This window comes from Pempheris klunzingeri, chromosome 12, assembly GCF_042242105.1.
Source record: "Pempheris klunzingeri isolate RE-2024b chromosome 12, fPemKlu1.hap1, whole genome shotgun sequence".
Taxonomy (NCBI): domain Eukaryota; kingdom Metazoa; phylum Chordata; class Actinopteri; order Acropomatiformes; family Pempheridae; genus Pempheris; species Pempheris klunzingeri.
The window spans coordinates 8,482,955-8,503,904 of record NC_092023.1 but is presented as its reverse complement, the minus strand read 5'-3'; the positions used below and the strand labels follow the sequence as shown (position 1 = coordinate 8,503,904).

Here is a 20,950-nt window from a genome sequence, read left to right as displayed (position 1 = left end):
TTGATTATTGCTGCTTAATAACTTAATGAATTCATTTGTGAATTTCTTTCTGTCATTGCAACAATGCAATCAGTAAAAGACACAGAGACCAAGAGTGTCACTTGAGTTCCCAAGCACAAAGTCTATGAGTTATTAACACATTAAATATGTCTTTCATCAAACATTCACATTGCTGAGATGTGAAGCCATCTCAAGGTAATGACTGAAGGGTCCATAAACCAACTTAGAACATATTTTTGTGTCAAAAATGGGAGTTTTCTGACAGTAAGCTTCAACTCTTTCTGACACAGTAATGGGGCATAAAAATGCAAATGACTAACCAGTAGATGGACTGAAATGACTATTCCCAATAATAAGAGCCATTCTTGTGTGAACAGCAGGTAGCATACATGAGCTGTGGGAGCTGAAATCGAGATGAGTTATACTGTAAGTGTGTGTGTGTGTATGTGGGGGGGGGGCATGAGGAAAAAAAGAGGTACATGTGACACATAGGTCTATGAATTTCAATGAGTGTGTGGGAAAAATGTAACAAAGAAAGAGATGGCATGTCAGCTAAAAACTCAAAATAGTCCACCAAAACGAAAATAGGTTAGCTTTTCGTGCAGTACATATTAAATCAAAGAAGAAGAAAATAATGTTGCATCAGCAGCCATATGTTTCTCTGGCATAAAAGGATTGATGCTGTAATGTAAATACAGTCAGGGCTCACACAGCTTTTAAAAGTAAAATTCAAGCACTTTCCAAGCACATCTAAATTATTACTATAAATGTAATTGCAAAAGCAATCAATGAATATTGTGACTTTGTTTATTTTACTGACTGTTCATATTAACTTTGTATGCTTTGATCACAATTGTTTAACCCTAAACGGCTCTGCATCTGGTGTGAGACACAAGAAGGCAACAAACAAATCTGACAAATGCATCGTTTCATTTCAAATATTTAAAGATTTTTGGTTTACATGAGTAACTGTGTACATGAAACACAAGATTGTGTTAGAAATCAAGCGCTTTTCAAGGTGTATATTCAAATTCAAGCATATTCCTCACCTTGAAAACGGTTAATGGTTAAAATTAAGCATTTACCAAACTTGAAGACTTTGTACGAACCCTTTACAATGGCGGACACACAAACCCACTTCACACACAGAGATGAACGCACAGGCATGCAAAGTGAAAATGGATCAATTCTTTCTTTCTTGCTTCCGTCTCTCGGGATGTCATATAAACTTGAGCAGCCTGAACTGATGTGACATGATTAATCTAATCACATGATTGACTTTGTCCTCTGTATCAGTTCGTAAGGGGACTGTTCCAGTTTAAGCTGCAGGGTATCTGTTACCAGGATGTTAGATCTGATCCAGAGGAGGAAGAACAACAAGGAGATCTAGCTTGCCCAAAGAAAGTACTAAAACTACCTTCCCCTAAATCCAGTAAGGCAGGAGACAAGAAAAATGGCTCTCTAAGTCTCTTTCAAAACACTATGCAAAGCTGCATGATTAAAGCAATTCATCAACTGCAGACACCCATTACTGATGGTCACCACTCCATTCAAATTAATGTGCGGTGGAAAAGAAGTGGTAGCGATGGAGGGACAGATGTGCAGGAGCTTTGGGAATCCCCTTCTTTCCTTTCTATCCTCGCTCTTTTAGGTCATCTTTTCCTCCCGTCGTCCTCCACCTCTGTCTCTCCATCAAATCTTGACCAAATTCCCCATCTCTTCCCTCGCCCATTCATACTTTCCACTGCCTCTAATCCACGTCTACTATCAGCATTTCATGCCCATTTATCTACTTTCTCCTGTTTCTTTCCCTTTGTCTTTCGCATACCCTGCCATCACTATACAATATCTTTAAATTAGGTTTTCAAGTGTCCTCCCACTTCTGAGCTTACAGGGTAGACTTGATTTTTCTATGTGTGGATCTGAATGTGCGTTACAGGGAAAGTGTCCATGTAAGTAAGTTTTGTAGCCCTCTGAAGTACATGGCCTATCTGTTCCACTGGCTTAGCAGCACAGCTGGATAAGTGAAAGTACTTTGGACAGAGTGAGAGACTGAATGTCCATCTGGCTCCTAAATTCAACAGGGCGTGGTTAAATTGAAGTCAAGATGACTTTCACAGTTATATAATCAAGTTTGAAGGTGTCTCCTGTGATGTTTTGCCAATCTGTCTGTCTGTTCGCCCCTTTCCAATGTCCTGTTTGTTGGCAGCTTCTGCCAAAGACTTTTTTGAGCACATTATAGGTCCACCTCCATGTCTCTTTGTCTCGCTACACCAGCTGTAAGTTTGAGTATTCTTCGACAAACCAGCAGATCCTGGAATGTCAGCTATGCTAACTCACAAACCTGCACAATTAAAGTCAGGTAAAGTAGGTAGGTTACATGTTTGCATGGGTATACGGCTCTACCACAGATACACTGCTCTCTCTATAGTAGGTGTGTGATTGTTGGCCACTGTGGACAATACATGTGTGTGTCTTGGTGATAATTACCTCTATGCTGAGGCCTCTACAGCAGACTGAGAGGCTCTTCTCCAGACTTTATGGAGAGGAAAACAACTTCTCATCCACATTATTACAGAGGTGCATTTAGCTCAATGCTCTCAAATCCAGCTAAACACCTACTGTATCTGGGGTGTGACCATGCATGAATTTGTAAGGAAAGACATTTCCAAAACTTTTTAAAACCATTTTAAAACCTTTTCTCCAGAGATAGGAAGAAACAAAATATCCTGTTGTCTTACTAGCATTCAACTGAACACTTTTAGTTGTCTAAAACATTAAGATGGAAATGACAATCAGTATGTTCTTACATTAAATAAATACTATGTAAAATTAAAATACTGGTCAAAGCAGTTGCAGAAGTTTCCTCAATAAGTTATTAAAGTAAAACCTTGCAGTTTGAAAGACTGTATGTAAACACGTGTTACTGCCAGTCAAAAATATGCTGTAATCTTCAAACTAAAAATTTACCACAGCAAAGAGCCAAAGAATATAAATCAGACATTCATTGTCAAATATAGTCTGTAAGTGATACAAAACACAATCTGCTATAAATGTAATTTCTGTATCTTCCAACATTTTGATAGTGCCATCTATAAAACAGAAAGAGGTCTGTTATTTAGGCCCGTCAGGCAGGGCAGGCAGAGTGCTGTAACTGTTTTCGCCTGATCTTTGGCAGGCAGAGAGCACCAGACGAGAGCAGACCACGAGCCATCTGTCCCCCCCGAACCCCCCTCAGTCTCCACGCAGCACGCACACACGCACACATGCAGGCAGACACAAACGCGCACACGAGGACCTACACTAAACACACACACACACACACATGGATGGGCTAAGTAAACACGTTAAAATTAGGGGACAATATTCTAATCCTCCATGATCACCCTTTGACACGAGTCCAAGCGAACCAAATGCTCCATTCAGACTTGGAAGAAGAGGAGGAGAGGAAGATGAAAGAGGAGAAAGACGTGAAGTTATCATGAGGAAGTTTGCGAGTGAAGGGGAGGGGATTTACACTGACCAATACAACTGCTGATCTTTCACTTATACCTCTTAAATCTGTGTCCCCTCCCCCGCAAACACAGAGGTTATTACACATTACAGCCACCTACACTGGGGTAACGGTCTTCCAGATCCTGGCATTTCTGCTTGGCAGACAGAAGGCTATTAGATGCTGAAACAGTCAGCTGCCCCTCAGGCAACACAAAGTAATAGGCTGCTGAATGGGGAGGCCCAAATCTATAATAGCAGCACTCCCCAAACGTAGCAACAAGACCGCCAGTGTGTGTGTTGTGAGTGAAGAAATTCACCGGTGTTTTGTTGCTATCAATATCCCAAAAGACAAACCCCCACACCTGCAGGAATTCTTTAACAGCAAAATCGCATTTAGAAAAATATTTCAGCTATTAAGTCTGAAATTTTTATTTAGTTTTGTTTAGTCAGCTGTTGGAAAGCAGCAGCCCCTTATCGCAATAATGATGCCACGACCAAACCACAACATCAATATGTGAGGTCACAAGAGTTTAAGGGGTCAACTGGGTCAAGCGTGGCCTGAAGAAGGATTTCAATATATTGAAGGGGACATAGCAGTGGAATGGTCATTCAGTATGTCTGCTTAGAGCAACTCATTTAGATTAATAACGCCAGCAGATGTCAGTGCAACAATCCGAGTCTCTACACTGAGGGGGAACGGCCCTGCAAGCCGTGGCATGTGACTTTCTTAAAGAGGAAAATGAAAACAGGAAATCAAAAAAGCTTTCTCTGTTACCATTTCTATTTCTCTAACGTAGACTACGCTCATGAGCACCTCTCTCTATCAACTGTGCTGTGTTTAGCACAGGACATGGGACACGGAAATCGATAGAGGGAGGGGTACAGGATGATCCAGAATGTCTCTGTCCCCCTTCTCCTCCCTGGGTAAATTTTGATCGGCTATTTTCTTTCTGCGGGACACTGTAATATGAATCTGATCCACTGGTATACGGTAATATAGCAACCTATACGTCACTTTACACTGCTGGGCACGCCAGCTCACTTGCTCACACAAAACAAGGACTTTTTGCAGGAGTATTTTGCAAAACTGCTTGAGCGTCATGCAAGTCAACATTTGGTGGTTCCTAGAGCTTACACTGCAGAGATACACATGCATAAATACAGCAGTTTATTTTGTTGTCAAATAGAACTGGCTATAGTTGCAGCTGATGGTTAGTAGGGCTATTCCAAAGTGCCCCGCTGTGTCCAAAGGCAGCAAAATCCACCTACGAGCTCTAAAGCTCCCTAATTGACATGCTAAATCTTGTTTGTTTAATCTGTACAAAAACCAAAGCTTAAAAATGGTATGTTGTAGTTTTACTGAGGTTTTTGTGCCTGATTATTTTGTGGCTGGGCGCGGTCCAAATATCTGGGTGAGAACTTGATGATATACTGTAGTATGCATATCACTGTGTAACTGTCAGAGAAGGTAAAAGGCAACAAACAGTAAATGACTGCTGGCAGTTGAGACTCAGCCTGTTGTCCTGCACGGCAGACAATTTTTTATCGTGGGTGGCAGCAATTTTACTTTAGACCAGCGTTAGTCCTGTAGCCCTAAAACCTGTGACTGACATCCTTGTGAGCCTTCCCCGCCCCCCTCTGTATGAGGGCATGTTGGCTGACCCTCTGTGACCCCCGCGCCCATCAATCCCTCACACACAGCCAGAGCTGACTGCTCATCAAGGCTGCAACCACGTCTGCTCCCACACACATTTAAAAAAACAACACACACACTAAACAGTCTTGAACAAATATTTTGTGCAGGGAAATACACACACACGCGCGCGCACGCACACACATTTTGCCGACTATGGTACATATGCATGCTCTAGCAGGTAGCGTCAAGGTCGCAGCTGAGCAGAGAGACTAATGACCTATAATAAGACACAACCTTGACTGATGGGTACAGTCAGTTAGCTTGGCTATAGCAGCCAACAGAGAGCGTGCGCGCACACGCACGCGCACACACACACACACACACACACACACACACACACACACACACACACACACACACACACACACACACACACACACACACACACACACACACACACACACACACACACACACAGTCACAGTGCTCTGCTCTTTGCAGCTCAGCATCATCGTTCTATATCTGCTGTCTTCACTGAAGTGGACTCTGATCTGCTATTCATAATTTTACCCTTATTTATCTTTATCTTTTTCAGCAGTCGTGTCTTGTCTATATATTTGTACCAAGTGCTTCTGTTTTCTTGTGTTTCGTTCTCAACTCTGCTATTGACATGCTTGTGTGTTCTCTCACCACAGGAAGGTGAGGGCACTGAGGTGTTACTGGCAGCAGGTGTAACCAAAAGGTCACTTTGAGGCTATGGCAGTGTTAACAACTCAAATGATCAAGTCACATTTGTATAGTCTCCATCCTTACTCCTGAAGCATAGCTTCAGTGTGTGAATGTGTGTGAAAGAAAAGTCTCCTTCAAATTAGATTCCTCCTGTATGACTGATGTGTGAGTGGGTGAATGAGGATGTAATGTAAAAGTGCTTTGAGTGGATGAAATGACTAGAAACGCGCTATACAAATACAGACCATTTACACTAAATACATACATATCTCTTCAACAAAAACACACACATCTTTACATTCAATCAGCCATTTGCGCCGTAGTCCCTCACTACACCAGTTGTAAAATGGCCTGTGTCTGACTCATAATATTACTGGAGTCACGGTGACATTGAATTCAACTGTTGAATCTCAATTGCGCCGACACATCATAATGTGATATGAGAGACTCGTTGCAGCTATTTTATTCAGTTGATGCTCACCAAACAGACTGTGAAGATATGACAGACGTTTAAATCCACTCTAAACCAACACAACTTCATCTCAGATATCACTGAATTCTAACGGTCAAGATTTAAATGATGCAAAAATCATACTGACCCTGTGGGACGAAGAACAAGCACAGCTTTTTCTGCTGTTGTCTACTCTGTGTCATTTCTGCTTAGTTCTAACACTTCTTCTAATTGGTCACTTCAGCAACTTGAGTGTGTGTGTGTGTGTGTGTGTGTCCATGTTTTTTCCTAACGGCTGGAGCGGCCATTTGGCTGTCAGGAAGGAAGGTCCCAGAAAAGTTAAAAGTGCACTGAGGGTGTCAAGATGGCTGACACATAGCTGACAGCATACCAGTCAGCAACACACACAACAATACACACACACACACACACAGGATGACAGCAACCTAGTCAGCAACAGCACTAACAACAACCTGACTCATATTGCTGCGTCTCGGTGCATCAGATCAAGCCTCCATGCTGACAGTTAACAAAGTGTTGGCAACTTCTGTCAGACAACACTGTCGGCTTTTTGATAGCATAGTCACAGTGTATCATGTCTTAAAGCTATCTGTGGGATTGATTCCTCCAAAACTAAAACTAATCAGAACTTTCATTATCAATTAATCTGTGAAAAGAAAGTGAAAGTGCTCATCACTCACCAACCCAGGGCCCAAAGGGACGACAACTTCAGATTCCTTGTTTTGTTCATCCTACTAGAGGCACCGCTGAGACTTTTTCTCTCACAAAGCCAATACCTAACGTCTTCATATCTACTGAATAATGTGGTTCTCTTTTCCCAAAATGTACAATTTAAAGAACAGCTACTTCAGTGTGGAACTCATTGAGATAAATAAGACAATATCGAGCATTAGGCACAGCTGTGGCACTTAAAAGTTACGTCGGACATCACCAAATGAATGTAACACTGAAAGAAATGTTTGTATTTAATGGATCTGCTTCAGCTACGATACCAGCATGATGAAGTGTTAAATTGTACTTTACAAAAGGTGCCAGTAAAGTTGTGATTAAGCTCAAAATACAAATACCCAAACAGAGGATTTAATACCATTTACTATAGAAGTCCAATTCATTATTGTTCTTAAATACTGACAAAATGACAACAAACAGACTGATTCCACCAGGTAGGAATCTGCTGGGTGGGATCATGGTGAAACACAGATGCGGCAGATCACACAGAAAAGGTGGAGTGTCTCTTAGTTGAGCTTCTCTCAAACCAACAACCACAAAGGAAACCAAAAATATCCAATGTGAGATTGCCAACATGAAAATACACATCATCCAGGGAGCTGTAGCTTTAGGGCTCTTCTATTTTCGACACAATGGGCTTTGTGAAAGCGGCTATAACCAAACAGAAGAGTAAGAACCACCAGAAGAGAAAGATGAAGGGATGAAGATAATATGCTAGCTATCCGTTGGTGATGGTGTAGTAAAGTGATTAATTATTCATATCACATGGGTAATAACAGAAATTGCCATTTGACCCAGTGATGTCTGAGCTCATGTGTTCATATTGAAATAACTGTGTGAGGTTAAGGCTGATACAGCAAAGTTTCACCATCATCATCAATACAAGAACAGTCATCAACCCTGCTTCCTGTTTAACATCAGTGTTTCATTGGTGACAGATCACTTAAAGGAAATGAGGACCGTGTTCCTTAATCTCCAATGCTTGGTCTATAAAATGTCAGAAAAATGTGAAAAATGTCCGAACGGCCTGGGTGACTTATTTACATTACTTGTATTGTCTGACCAATAGAAACAGAGCCCAATCAAGGCCCACATACACCGGAGGAGAAAACAATTCCTTGTTCTCCATCAGTTTTGCATTGCGTGAAGGTGTCTGTAAATACCTGAACTTTTAAAAAACATCATGATGTTTTTGATGGGATGATAGTCCACATCAATCCAATTATAAGTTTTACTCCTCTCCTCTCAAAAACCGGCACTAACAATGAAAAGTTAAAGAGAGATACGTGACTGGGCGAAGAGATGGTGGCACAGAGACGCCAAGCCAGAAGTGAGGAGACACAGACACGGAAAAACAAAGGAACAAAAAGACAGAGAAGGGGGATGAGGGAGAGAAGAGGACAGTAGATTGGTGTGAGGACAGGATGCAGGGCAGGCTGAGGTGAGAAGAGAAAGTTTATTGTCCTCATGGATAGTGCTGGGCACAATCCAATCAATACAACCCTCTCCTCTCCTCTCCTCTCCTCTCCTCTCCTCTCCTCTCCTCTCCTCTCCTCTCCATGTTTTTGCCCTTGCTATACAGTATTAGTGATGGATTTCTGGCAGGAGCAGTGGGCTTGGAGGGCACCTAGAGCCAGAGAACAGCATCAATCCAGAATACCTGTTCTGCCCTGGGGGTAAACTCGTATCACAACATGTACAGACAATGCCCCTCTTAGGACCAATCCTTTACAGTGATAAAATGTTATTCAGGCCTGCATGCAAAAAAAATCTCTTCAAGGGCCTTTAAAAAACATGTATCTGTGAATCCAGTTTAATTACATATTCAATGCAAAGAGACAACAGAAAGATTAAAATAAGCCAATTATAGTCATATGATAATTCTGAGACACCCACAGTAATACGCCTAATGTTCAAGTTAATCCACACTGATTTGTGCCCTTAAAACTAATATTAGATGTAGGCTACTAACTTTTCTAATCATACATCAACAGACTGGGGTCAAACAGTCCTGTGATTGACAGTAATAGTATGAAAATAAAACATTTTTTTTTTATTAAGGGTCACATGAAAATAAAAGAACCATTAATGGCCTCAAGAAAACAAACAATCATTAATGCTCTATGTTTTCTTTCTTCTGTGGCCACTCTCCAAGAACAAGAAAGTCCGCAAGATTGGAGGACAGAGTAAAAAAAAAAAAAAAAATCTAAAAGACTAGAAAACGCAGCAGACTGTGGGTTTGAAATCGAGGACATTTTGGAGGGAGCACAAATATAGGCACGATATAAATCACCACTTTGCTCTGTTCCCAGCCTCATCCTTGAATTTCAGACATAGTACAATTTGATACTGCGATCCTGTCACACCACGGCAGGAATCCTCTGTGACCTTTTTAATCCTACCGTGCAGTAAGTCTACGGTAAACCAGGCTGCGTTATTATTTTGAATTTTCTGCTCCTTCAGTTTTCTTTCAGAAAGGAGAGTCTTCATAGGGTTGACAAAAGACACTTCCATTCCACAACATGCTGTGACTGTTGACTGATAACAGAGTCCAAATTCAGTATGAAATGTTTAGTAGACAGAACGCTTTGCTTTTATTCTAGCTGTCCATACAACTGTTAATAAAAACACAAGAAATGCAGCCAAATATTCTCAGGTTTATGTGTGTGTGTCTCTGTGTATGATGTTCTACAGTCTAAAGGTCTATTTTCCAGCGATCTGACACATCACAAGCTGCGTGAAAGAATACCAATCCCACCTCGGAGCTACAATCAACCTTTCCCCATCAACTGGCATTATACTGGATTACCGCGTTCTGCACAGCCTTGCTTTAAAGACGTACAGTACCAGCCAGCAAGAGTTACCATTTTACTCCTTGTGTTACCTCCCACTATACTGCACAGTACACCCAAGGCCACACACACACACACACACACACACACACACGGTGAAAATACTGAATCTCCATGCGAAGATTGCACTGCAATAAAGACTGCAGCCGTTTCACACTAAATTACCTCTTTTAAGGCGCAATGGAGTCTTTTCCCTCTGGGCCAAAAGCAAACATGCCGTCTATATGTTGTGACAAAGTGGTATCAAGAGTCGGTGTTGTAGCTGAGTCTATTAGCTGGACATTGCAGGAGGTTTATTGTGCTTCAGAGTGTAATAATATAAATTTCAGAGAAGAAGAATTGCAGTGCACTAGAACCATAACAGCTTAATCCTTTACAGTGAAAAAAGAGCAAGTGGGTATGGGTGAAGGCTGCACGTGCTTAAGCTGAAACTATTTTCCCAACACAGTCAGGTTAGAGCTTGTTCAGACAGAAGGGTGCATCTATGTTTGGGAGTTGGTGGATGGGATAGAGGGGACGGGGGTGGGGTGAATATTTTTTCTCTAATCATGAATCTAGGCGTTTTCCTCCTCCCAAGGGACCCCTGCATAGGCCCCTCCCTCCCTCCCTCTCTCTCTCTCTCTCTCTCTCTCTCTCTCTCCTGCCACCTCTTCCTCCCCCCATACACAACCTCTGTCTGTCTCCCTCTCTCCGTCCTTTCCTCTCCTTCCCCCCCATGCGAGAGAGCTAACTGTGAAGAGGTGTGATTACCATCGATCTGTCCTAACGCAGCCCATTTCCTCAGCTCCAGAGCCACTGAGCTCCACACGGCCATCTCTTGCCCAGGGACAGAGGCTTTTTCTGGGGGAGAAAATGTGACAGAGCTGGGTGACGGAATTAGTGACTATAAAATCTCAGATGCAGAATGTTGCAGCCTGTTAAACAATGTTGGGTGTTTTCACTGTTGTCTCTAGGCCATGCTGGGATCTTGAACAAAATCAAGCCGGACGACAGAATTGATGACCACATGATTCTAGTTATCGCTGCACATGATGGTGGAGTGGCAGGTGGTTAAGTGGAGGACGGGGAGGCACGTTGTGTGGTGGAGGTGGGGGCGAGCAAAAAAAAAGTAATTATCAAGCCGTACAGGCATGAGTCCCAAGGGTCAACAGAGCGGTGTGTGTGTGTGTGTGTGTGTGTGTGTGTGTGAGAGAGAGAGCAAGACAGCACCATTTCAATTGGATAAGCTTTATCTGTGAGTGTATGAGGAGCACCTGCCATTTATTCATGCATATGTACACACACACACACACACACAATGTCTGTGACACACCATTTGGTGCGTTTAAGAGCCTGATGGAGGAGGTCTGGCACTGATGCACAGTAGGGGCATAATGAGTGTGATGTTGAGGGAGCGGGGGCGTTATTTCACACACACACACACACACACACACACACACACACACACACACACACACACACACATACACACATACACACATACACACATACACACATACACACATACACACGCACACACGCACACACGCACACACACACACACACACACACACACACACACACACACACACACACACACTGCTGCTTCAGTGAACAGTGAGTTGTGACTGATGTCAAGACAGACTTGCGCATCAAATGGAGAGGAAGAAAAAAAAGAAGCTGTAGGTAGCGTTATGCATTTAACGTACAATTAGACATTATAATAACAGTGAAAGAGATAATAATTCACTGTCTGACTGTGTGTGTGCACAGTAGACATCTTCCTCTGCTGCCTTTCTTACATGACTTCTAACATCTCCTGTCATTCAGTTTTCTATTCTTGTCTCTCTTTCCTCCTATTCCCTGTTTTCAGAAAGCAACCCTTTCCCCTCTCTTCTTTCTGCATCTCTTCCACACCTGCTCCCCCTTAGCCTCTCTCACTCGTTTCTCTCCCTCTGTCCTTGCTTCATCAAGTCTCTGCTTCCCTATCTTTTCCTCTTTCCTACTCTTCTGTCATTAGCCCTCCCCCCAACCCCCCGACATACCATTCAGCTCTATAATCACATCATTAAGCTGCATTACTGTATCTGTAACTATGTGTGAATAATCTCATGGTGAACTGCACTTACGGCGCTAAACTCCTTTTCTGTCTCACCCTTGAGCACCAGAGGTGAGCTGGTCCTTTGTAAATGAGATGAATGATGGAAGTCCACAGTATATACTTGATCAGACAGGAAAATGCTACAGTTTAGTGTAACTTAGCATTGCTTTACTTGCATGACAGCAGCATGGGAGATGTGTCTCTCCAGTGAATCTTACTATCCTCTCATTTGGCATCTATATGTGTTGGCATCACACTTGAACTATAATCCTGCATGCTAATAAGACATCTGATGGTACTAGCTCACATTTCCATTTTCCTGTAAAAACGCAGTCCCATATCCTGCTGAGAGGAGTTTTCACCCTCTGTTACTATGCGAGGTTGGAGAATTGTGCCTCTGATGCCAAAACAATGAAAGAAACACATGAATTGCGTAGCATTAACATGCAGGTCATTTGTATAGCAGCATAACTACATAAGTCCTCCCAACAGGACATGTGAATTTACCATATGTACAACATGCCATTTCACAGACATTGTATAGGTATATATGATTTTCTGCTTTTTCCACATGCAAAATCAGAGACGTCACATGTGAAAATGACAATTTCATATGCGATAAATTTGCATATAATCATATGTCTGAAATTCCATATGGCATCACATGCATAATGTGATTTTTATATGCCCTTCCTTCCAGTGAAAACCGTATATCAGATAGACCAAAGGATTACATGCTCTTTTATGGGTCGAGATAATTCTCCTACGTCTACGGCTTATTTAACACTCTGAAAACCCCATTTAATTGGTTGCATTTTTTTGTGGATGAAAAGCACTGAAACATTTTTTGTGTGTGCCCTCCTCCCATTTAAATAGAGCCAGCAATGAGCATTTTAAATATTATTATATTTAGGTGAAATCACATTCAATAGTTCCACACAGGACACCACTTTAGAGGGAGGGAGAGAGATGAAGAGGGAGGGAGGGAGGGTGCACATGGATTTGAAGAGCAGCAAGAAAGACGCCACTCACCTTCAAATGACCTTTAGGCTTGCGATCATGCTCTCCCCTCTCTCTTTCCCTGCCTCTCTAATTCCATTTCTTCTTATCTCTCACTCTCTCCTCTCTTTCACACACATTGCTCACTCTCTCTCCATCTATTTTGTCTTTATCTCCTCTTTCTCATTCTACCTCAGTCTCTCCTTTTCACCTTTTCTCTGTCCGTCTCTTCACTGCTCACATACACACATTAGCCAGCACCCATGTAACTGGAATAAAGGGTGTAAAATTTTTGTGCTGAATGCAAACTAAATCACTTATTGTACACAAAAAAGGAAAAACGCTGACCAGGAACCACAACTAGACAACATGGATTTTTTTCCCCCAGTTGTAGGACAAACAAATTCCCACATACACAGGTTTCCAGTTACCACGACTCCCTAAGAAATCCCATCACTACATACATACACACACACACCATCCCCCAGCAGTAGCTCAGTGAGGACCCTTGAAGTGGTGGATCAATAATTAGAACAATCCTTATTACACGCTCTCATTTCCCCTTAGAGACTGAAGCTAATGTAGAACAATAGCAGCAGCATACAGTAGAGTCAGGACGCTGTGTCGCCCAGCGGAGGATCCTGCATGTTTCAGGCCTTCCTTAATACAAGAGTGGAGATTAAAACGGACTTTTTAACTAGTATTACGGTGTGTATATGAATCATCAAGATTTAGGAAGTGTTTTTTGTCCTTGGATCTGAAGGTGATCTAGTCTTATGTGGACCAAAGTACGCAAAGTGCTGGTGACATTCTGGCTTTGAGTATAAACACCATCCCGACTCCACTCACAGGGAGTAATCACACACTCACACATGCAGTAACTCTTATACATTCATAAACTGGGACAGACATACAGAGAAAAATTTAAACACAAATCCTTTCTATTGCCTTTTCTGAGATCTAGGACATTTACTGAAGGCCTTATTAGTCTGGTTTTGCATGCTGTAGTCTTTCCTACTGTTCATATTGGCCATTAAAAAACTCCCATCTTACCACGTTCCCAATGTACGTGATGGGGGACAAAATCCACAGTCCTCTTTTGTGCAAAAATGTGTTTGAAAGCCTATCTAGAGCTTATATGAGGTTTCGGTCTGAGTCTGAGTTTGTCAAATCAAGTGGGTTAGGGTTAACCCTATCTTCCAAAGTTACAGTTTTTTTTATATAAAATGTCCTCTTTGTGCCTCCACGGATGATATTTCTGTGCTGAGCTGCAGTGGAGGGATAGTAACAAAAGCAGTGAATCTTTAACTACTAAAGTTGCTGTAACTTTGGAAGATATATTGATTTGGCAAAGTCAGACTGCTGAAGCACCATAAAACTGCAATTTCAGATAAAAGTTTGAATAAATTTCAGCTCAAATAGCAAAAGATGGCTGTGGATCTTGTTCCTCGTCACTTACAGTGACAGCACATTAGGAATGGCCAGAGAAACCATCACAGAAAGCAAAACCTGTTTCAGTGTTCATATGGACACCTGACTACTGTGAATGCATCTTTAAATGTTGCTTGGCCAACAAGTCTGCTTTGTAGTGCGTCTTTTACAGTCTTTTACAGGTTGCCTTACATTCAAGCCATAAGTCCTCTTATATTTGAACCATTAGAGATTATAAAGTACTGTCACTCTCCACTGAGCAGGAACATAAAACACACCTTTTTTAGACTAACCAGGCTTTCAGTAAAAGTCTCAGCAGAAAGGATTTGGGTGTTTAAATCTCACTCTGTGGGTTTCAGGGACAGAACTAGTATGAGTTACTGTATATGTGAATGTGAATGTGTGTGTGTGTGTACTGCCTGTGTGCAGAGTCAGGATGGTTCTCACAGTTTGACATTCAATGCACTTTGATGAGTGGACTTTGAACAATTAAGCTACTCTGACTGATTAATACACACATAATCAAAGTGTTGCTACAAACTAGTCAATAGCATCTTAATTGATTAACCTAATCTGACTAAATTGCATACATCATATTCCCACTGACTAAATACAATGTTCGCTGCACCAATTGTCATTATTTCCACGCACAGAAAGCTTGGCAGCCTCCTGAAAGTCACGAACACCAGCGGTCCAGCCGGTGGCCATCTTGATGGTGAAAACATTTTGTAATACTGGGAGGAGTTCCCAATGCCAATGCAATTAGCTGAGGCATGCATGAGTGCCGAATTCATTAACCTCCATCTTTTATGGGCTGGTGGGGAGGGGAGGAGGTGAAGGAGGAGTGAAGCAACACGCGTGCCGGCTTTGTTTCAGCCAGACCCGAAAGTGAATGGAAGAGAAATGTGGGAACGGAATGAAACAGAAAGAAAAGAAATAAAGAAAAATAGGAGAGAAATTTATCAAAATATGTACTGATATTATGATTCTTCCCTTCCTGCACTGCCTACAGCCTAATGACTCTTTTCCCCGTGGTTTACTTTTCCTCTTTGGGCCAGGCAGACTATCGCCTTGCCGCTGTTGCCATGGGCTTGCTCTGAAGGCGGCATGGGGCAGAAATCCAATTTCAACACTGCCATTCGCCTTCCAGCCGTCATTTCAAAGTCTTGCTTTAGATTCACTACTGTGATCTGGATTCAGACCTCTAATGAACAGTGATGATGGTGATAAATGATGATGACATTCACCACTGATGAGTGAGACAGGCCAGCGGTCTTTGGAATCTTAATGAAGTGGATCGAATTTCGCAAACGCTTTCCAATACAACAAATGGCAAAATATTAGACTTCAGCAACACAGCGAAGGTGCAAGAAGCCTGGAAACAGGCACAGAATTTTGTTGAAAGATGGAAAACTATCACAGATTAGACTTAAGGATAAGCCTGTGGAAAAAAGCTAGCACATGGCCCATATAAGCCCTATGAGAGAAACAATACTGTACCAACGCACACTCTGTGTACCGGAACGGTGTGTAAAACTGGGACTCGGCAGTAGGAAACCTATGCTTTGCTTAGCTCTCTCTCTCTCTCTCTCTCTTTCTCTCTCTCTCAGGGAATCCACTGGGGGCTCCTGGCTCCAGATAATGTCATTAGAAGTAAAGCAGCTTGGAGAATTTATGTAACAGTGTAACAGGGGTTTCCCATTCAGATGACCACTGCCGCTTTTGAGTATTCACTGGCTCTCTAAGAAACTCTTGTCCACCACATACAAATTAATTCCAGGATTCACACAAACACACATACAAATACGTAGAGGTGTGCTCACTTCGCTCTCAGGTTGGCATCCCACTATTCCCCGCTGCTTATGGTAGGAACTTTATCTCCCTCAGTGCAGCTTTTCTGATGATACACACCACAAACACACGCACACACTACACCACGTTGTTCATCTGTAGCAGGGATCCCTCCCTAGACACCCTGGACTCCATTAGGCCTACACTGAACTGACAGAGTGCTGTCTGATAAAAGCAGCAAGCCTCATGTGGAACTGTTTCTCATCTCCCTCATACCCATTGTTGATCTATTTCTGCATTTCAATAGTCAGCTGTGTCCAAAACTGGCTCCCTATTTACTACATCCGCTATCCGCCATTTTATTCGAATGTGTGAAGTGTTACATTTATTCAGAGTTTCTACACTTGAGAACTGATGATTGATAAGAGTCCAAAATCTCAATGGAAGGAAGTAGTGCAAGAGTGACAGACTATGTTTCAGTGAACTGCTTAATTCTTGTGTTTTTAACCTAAAAAAAATGTCAATATAAAGACTATTTTTTGTTGACTTGACCCAAATGAAAAGTGCAGTCCTCACTCCGCTAAAGATGAAAACACAGGACTGATATCTGCTGTCACTTCCAAACTGATTGATTGGCAGATTTTCATTCAAATAAATGACCAAACACTAAACAGCATTTAAAAGTAAGAACTAAACAGTAATAACTTAATTATTAATGCTTTCTGAAATGTAAATGGAAGGAAAACAGGCAGCTGAGAACAGCACAAAATGACCTCACCTCAATTCTATTCAGTACAATCAGGAAAACAAGAACTGAATCTAGACGTTGATTAATTCACACTACTGAAGGGCATTTAGATATTTATACACCATAAATCAACTATGACTCTCAGATGGTTTAAAGCTTCCCAGTTACTCGTACATATTGGCAGGAGATAATATGAGCAATACAGAACTTTTTGGTTGAAGGAATTGAATGCTCTTTCTCCACAGTCTATTCGGACCATATCACAGCTCATGTACTGACGACAGACAAATGTCTATTAATGCTATTATCAGCAGTCAGCAAGAAAGCTGTAACACAAACATGGTTGCAGACTGAATGTCCAAAAAAGATGGATGGAGAAGGATGGAGAGAATGATTTTTTCCCTAAATCTACTTGTTGATAAATTCTTGGAATACTGGGAAAAACGGATTGTGTTTGTGACCTGATGAGACGATTGCTGATCTGTTACTGTAACTGACATGCATTTCTATTAATATGACTTACGAATGTAAAGGTGACCAAAAACATTCCATAATGTTTTGTTTCTTGTATTTCTATGATTCTTTGGAAAAAATAAATAAAGAATGACAAATACAGTTATGCACCTGCTTGGTGACTAATGCAAACAAATGTACAAATAGGAATACACACCGCTCTGCAATGTGGTGCAAGAGTTCTTAACCAACGGTTTTGTACCTGCTCTACCATCTAAATATAGCGCTTATACAGTTGAGAAAGGAGTGACTCAAAGAGTTTCTTGCATAATTTGCACCAGACAACCATATCAGTTTAGCAACAGGGCAGAAATAAGCGGTACAGGAGTGAATAATGGAGGGAAACTGTACCTTTAACATGATGTGAGATTGTTTAGTCGCTCTTTGGGCTGTGCTTCATCGCAAAAAACAAGCTCACTCAGCAACACATGGAGAAAACTCTCTCATTAAGAATATGACCAGTAGAGTACACAATCATTTTCACTGTTGTTTCTGTTGCCTTCCTGCTCTTTGTTTTTGCCATGTGTACCTATGACACCTCTCAGTCAGTCTGTTCCAATGTACTGTGGGACACAGTGAGAGTTGGAAATCCCCCAACAGGGGTAAATAGCACATGAACGAGGGCAACCAAGGAATGAAACCACAGGGAAAGGAGCACTTGGTGTGCGTGCGTGTGTTAAAAAAAATACAACTACTGCGTGTCTATGTGTGTGTGGGAGAGAGAGTGACCGACAGCGACGACCTAAAGTTCACATCCCTCAAGTAAACAACGACTGACAAACAAATTAACTTTAGTGTTTGACTTTGTTTTGTGACGATGTATTATTCAAAGGTAGCAGCATGAGCCAAAAAACGGCGCTAACAATGAAAAGTCAAAGAGAGATACGTGACTGGACGAAGAGATGGTGAGACAGAGACGCCAAGCCAGAAGTGAGGAGAGACAGACACGGAAAAACAAAGGAACAAGAAGACAGACTGAAAGACAGAAAAGGGGGATGAGGGAGAAGAGGACAGTAAATTGGTGTGAGGACAGGACGCAGGGCAGACTGAGGTGAGAAGGGAAAGTTTACTGTCTCATGGATAGTGCTGGGCACAATCCAATCAATACAACCCTCTCCTCTCTCCTCTCTCCTCCATCCCTGTCTCTTGTTCTCCCCTATGAAACACGACCCTTCATAAGGACTATAAAAACTCCTATTCAGATCAGCATCTCGGACACAGATAATTTTCCACTCACACGAGCACACACACACACACACACACACACAGGAGAAGAACAAGTGATGTGCACTTACACACATGTATACAAATTTAAAACATGCTCGACTGTGTAGTGCAGAGAAGTAGATCCATAAAGTCACTTGACCTTATGTTTTTTTTCTTTTCTTTTTTTGGTTTAGAAAAGATTAGACCATGATAGCTAGCCTCTTGTTTATGCTGAGGTCAAATAACGTTGCCAGCAGCATAATTCAAAACCGGGCACCCATGGGCGCAAAGTGCAGTAAATGTCACTGTTATTGAATAGATCGCTCACGGTCAAATCTCTCCACATTCAATACGCAGAATGCAATGAATGCTCTCTCTACAGACTAGAATAGTCCAGACAATGAAGAATCTATTTGAATATGCAACTGTGGATAGACAACAGGTAAACTTTTGCTTTACTTTCAATCAGTAGTAGTTTATGATCTTCTATAATCTGATTAAATATCACTTTATCTTGTGATGAAGTGGCTCCCACTGGCCTGCCCAAAGTGAAGAGCTGACATGTAAGAGAGGAGGAAGAGGAGGGAGACCCACGTGCATTTCAGTTCCTCCTCCATCATATGAAAAGCTTTGTCATCAATAAATCAGTCGTGTATGCATTATACATGGCTGTCTGTGCATTCAAGCACACACACACACACACACAGACACACACTCACACACAAGCAAAAAGCCACGAAAAACCCACTAAAGCACACACACATTTCTAAAAACCCATGATCAAGTGAAAAGAGCGTGAGAGGTGTTTTTTGCATCTTGGCCAGTGTTTGTCCCATTTTGATAACATGTGCGCTTGTTTGGTATTTTAAGAACAAATGCAAACATGACCTCACACTCTTCAACTCCCAGCATTCATTCTTATTCGGTACAAAGGCCACAACATGGTTAAATTACACCTCAGAAGCAGAGGTTAACAAAGCAAACTCTGCACAGGACGATCACAACAACTGGCCACCTCAGTTTGCATCAAAACGAGGAAGAATCTGCAAATATATATATATGGAAGCCCCGTGTGACGTACTTTTATAGAAGATGCACAATATTAGGAAACAACCATAGAGGCAGAGGCAGGAAAACTAGACGCTCCAAGTGTCTGTACTGTGTTCACATCATCTGGAGATGGGCATCGCGCACAAGCAGGGGAAATTATTTTTGACTTTGAGATATCACGTGTGCCTCACGCACACAAACATATGCAAACACTTCACATGCACACCACCAGTAAACACACGCACTCCCACATTAGTAAATAGAGGAACACCATCACACACACACACACACACACACACACACATTCAGTATACAAGGTCAAAGATGCTCTTTAAAATGAAGACTCCACACGTGTGCTGGTTTGTTTGCAGATATGAATATGTGCATGAATGCATGTATGTGTGACGAGGCAACCTCCAAGCCTAGTTGATGTAGGTAGTCAAGCTGAGGGAGATGTAGAGATGCATACACACACACACACAGAGTCACGCTCCAATGATGCTAGCGGAGCGGAGCAGATGAAGCCACCAGCCAAGCCAAGCCAGCCGGCCGGCCAGCCCTCGTCTGTTACCTTTCTCTTTTGTTCCCGGGACGCTGCTCTCCTGCTCTTCCTCCGCTTCTCCTTCTCGTCCTCTAATGCATTCACATCCACTTCCCCCCGATTCTTCTTCAATTGGGAGGCCGCGTGAGCCATGATAGGTAATAAAAAAATGAAGAAGCACCACACACTACACACGCGTGCCTCACCTGAAATCCCAGAGAAGTTCAGGGGCTGTAATTGACAAAACCGGGATCTCAGAGGAAAAAATCGGGGTAGAAAAGGAAAGGGGGGGAAAGGGAAGAAAAATGCCCTCCTTGAAAAGGAGAATGGAGAAGAGTAGGGTTTCTTATGTATATATGTATGTATATCCTGTGCGTCCTTTCTTATGGTTGTTGCTCTGGTCTGGTCTGGTCTGCTCTCTCTCTCTCTCTCTCTCTTTTTTCTTTTTTTTTTTAAAGTGATGGAGAGACGGGAGAGAAGAGACAGCAGCTTCTCCTTGTCTCCTCTTCCTCCTCCTCGTGTGTCATCCGCTGGCAGTGTGAGAGGAGCGCGTCCAGGAGAGGTGAGGACAAACCGGATGGAAAGAAAAGAGACACGAGCATCACCAGCACAGAGGTGGAGGGAGGGAGGGGAGAGAGAGAGAGAGAGAGAGAGAGAGAGAGAGAATGGAGGTGGAGG

At 42.2% G+C, this 20,950-nt stretch overlaps 1 protein-coding gene across 1 annotated transcript in view; it reads right to left on the bottom strand.

Moving 5' to 3' along the window:
* ank3a (ankyrin 3a) overlaps positions 1-20,425 on the bottom strand; it is a 92,509-nt gene extending 72,084 nt beyond the window's left edge. The window contains exon 1 of the mRNA XM_070840703.1: positions 20,303-20,425. Coding sequence (XP_070696804.1) covers positions 20,303-20,425 — 123 coding nt within the window. The remainder of the gene's footprint in view (positions 1-20,302) is intronic.
* Between the last annotated feature and the right edge of the window lie 525 nt (positions 20,426-20,950).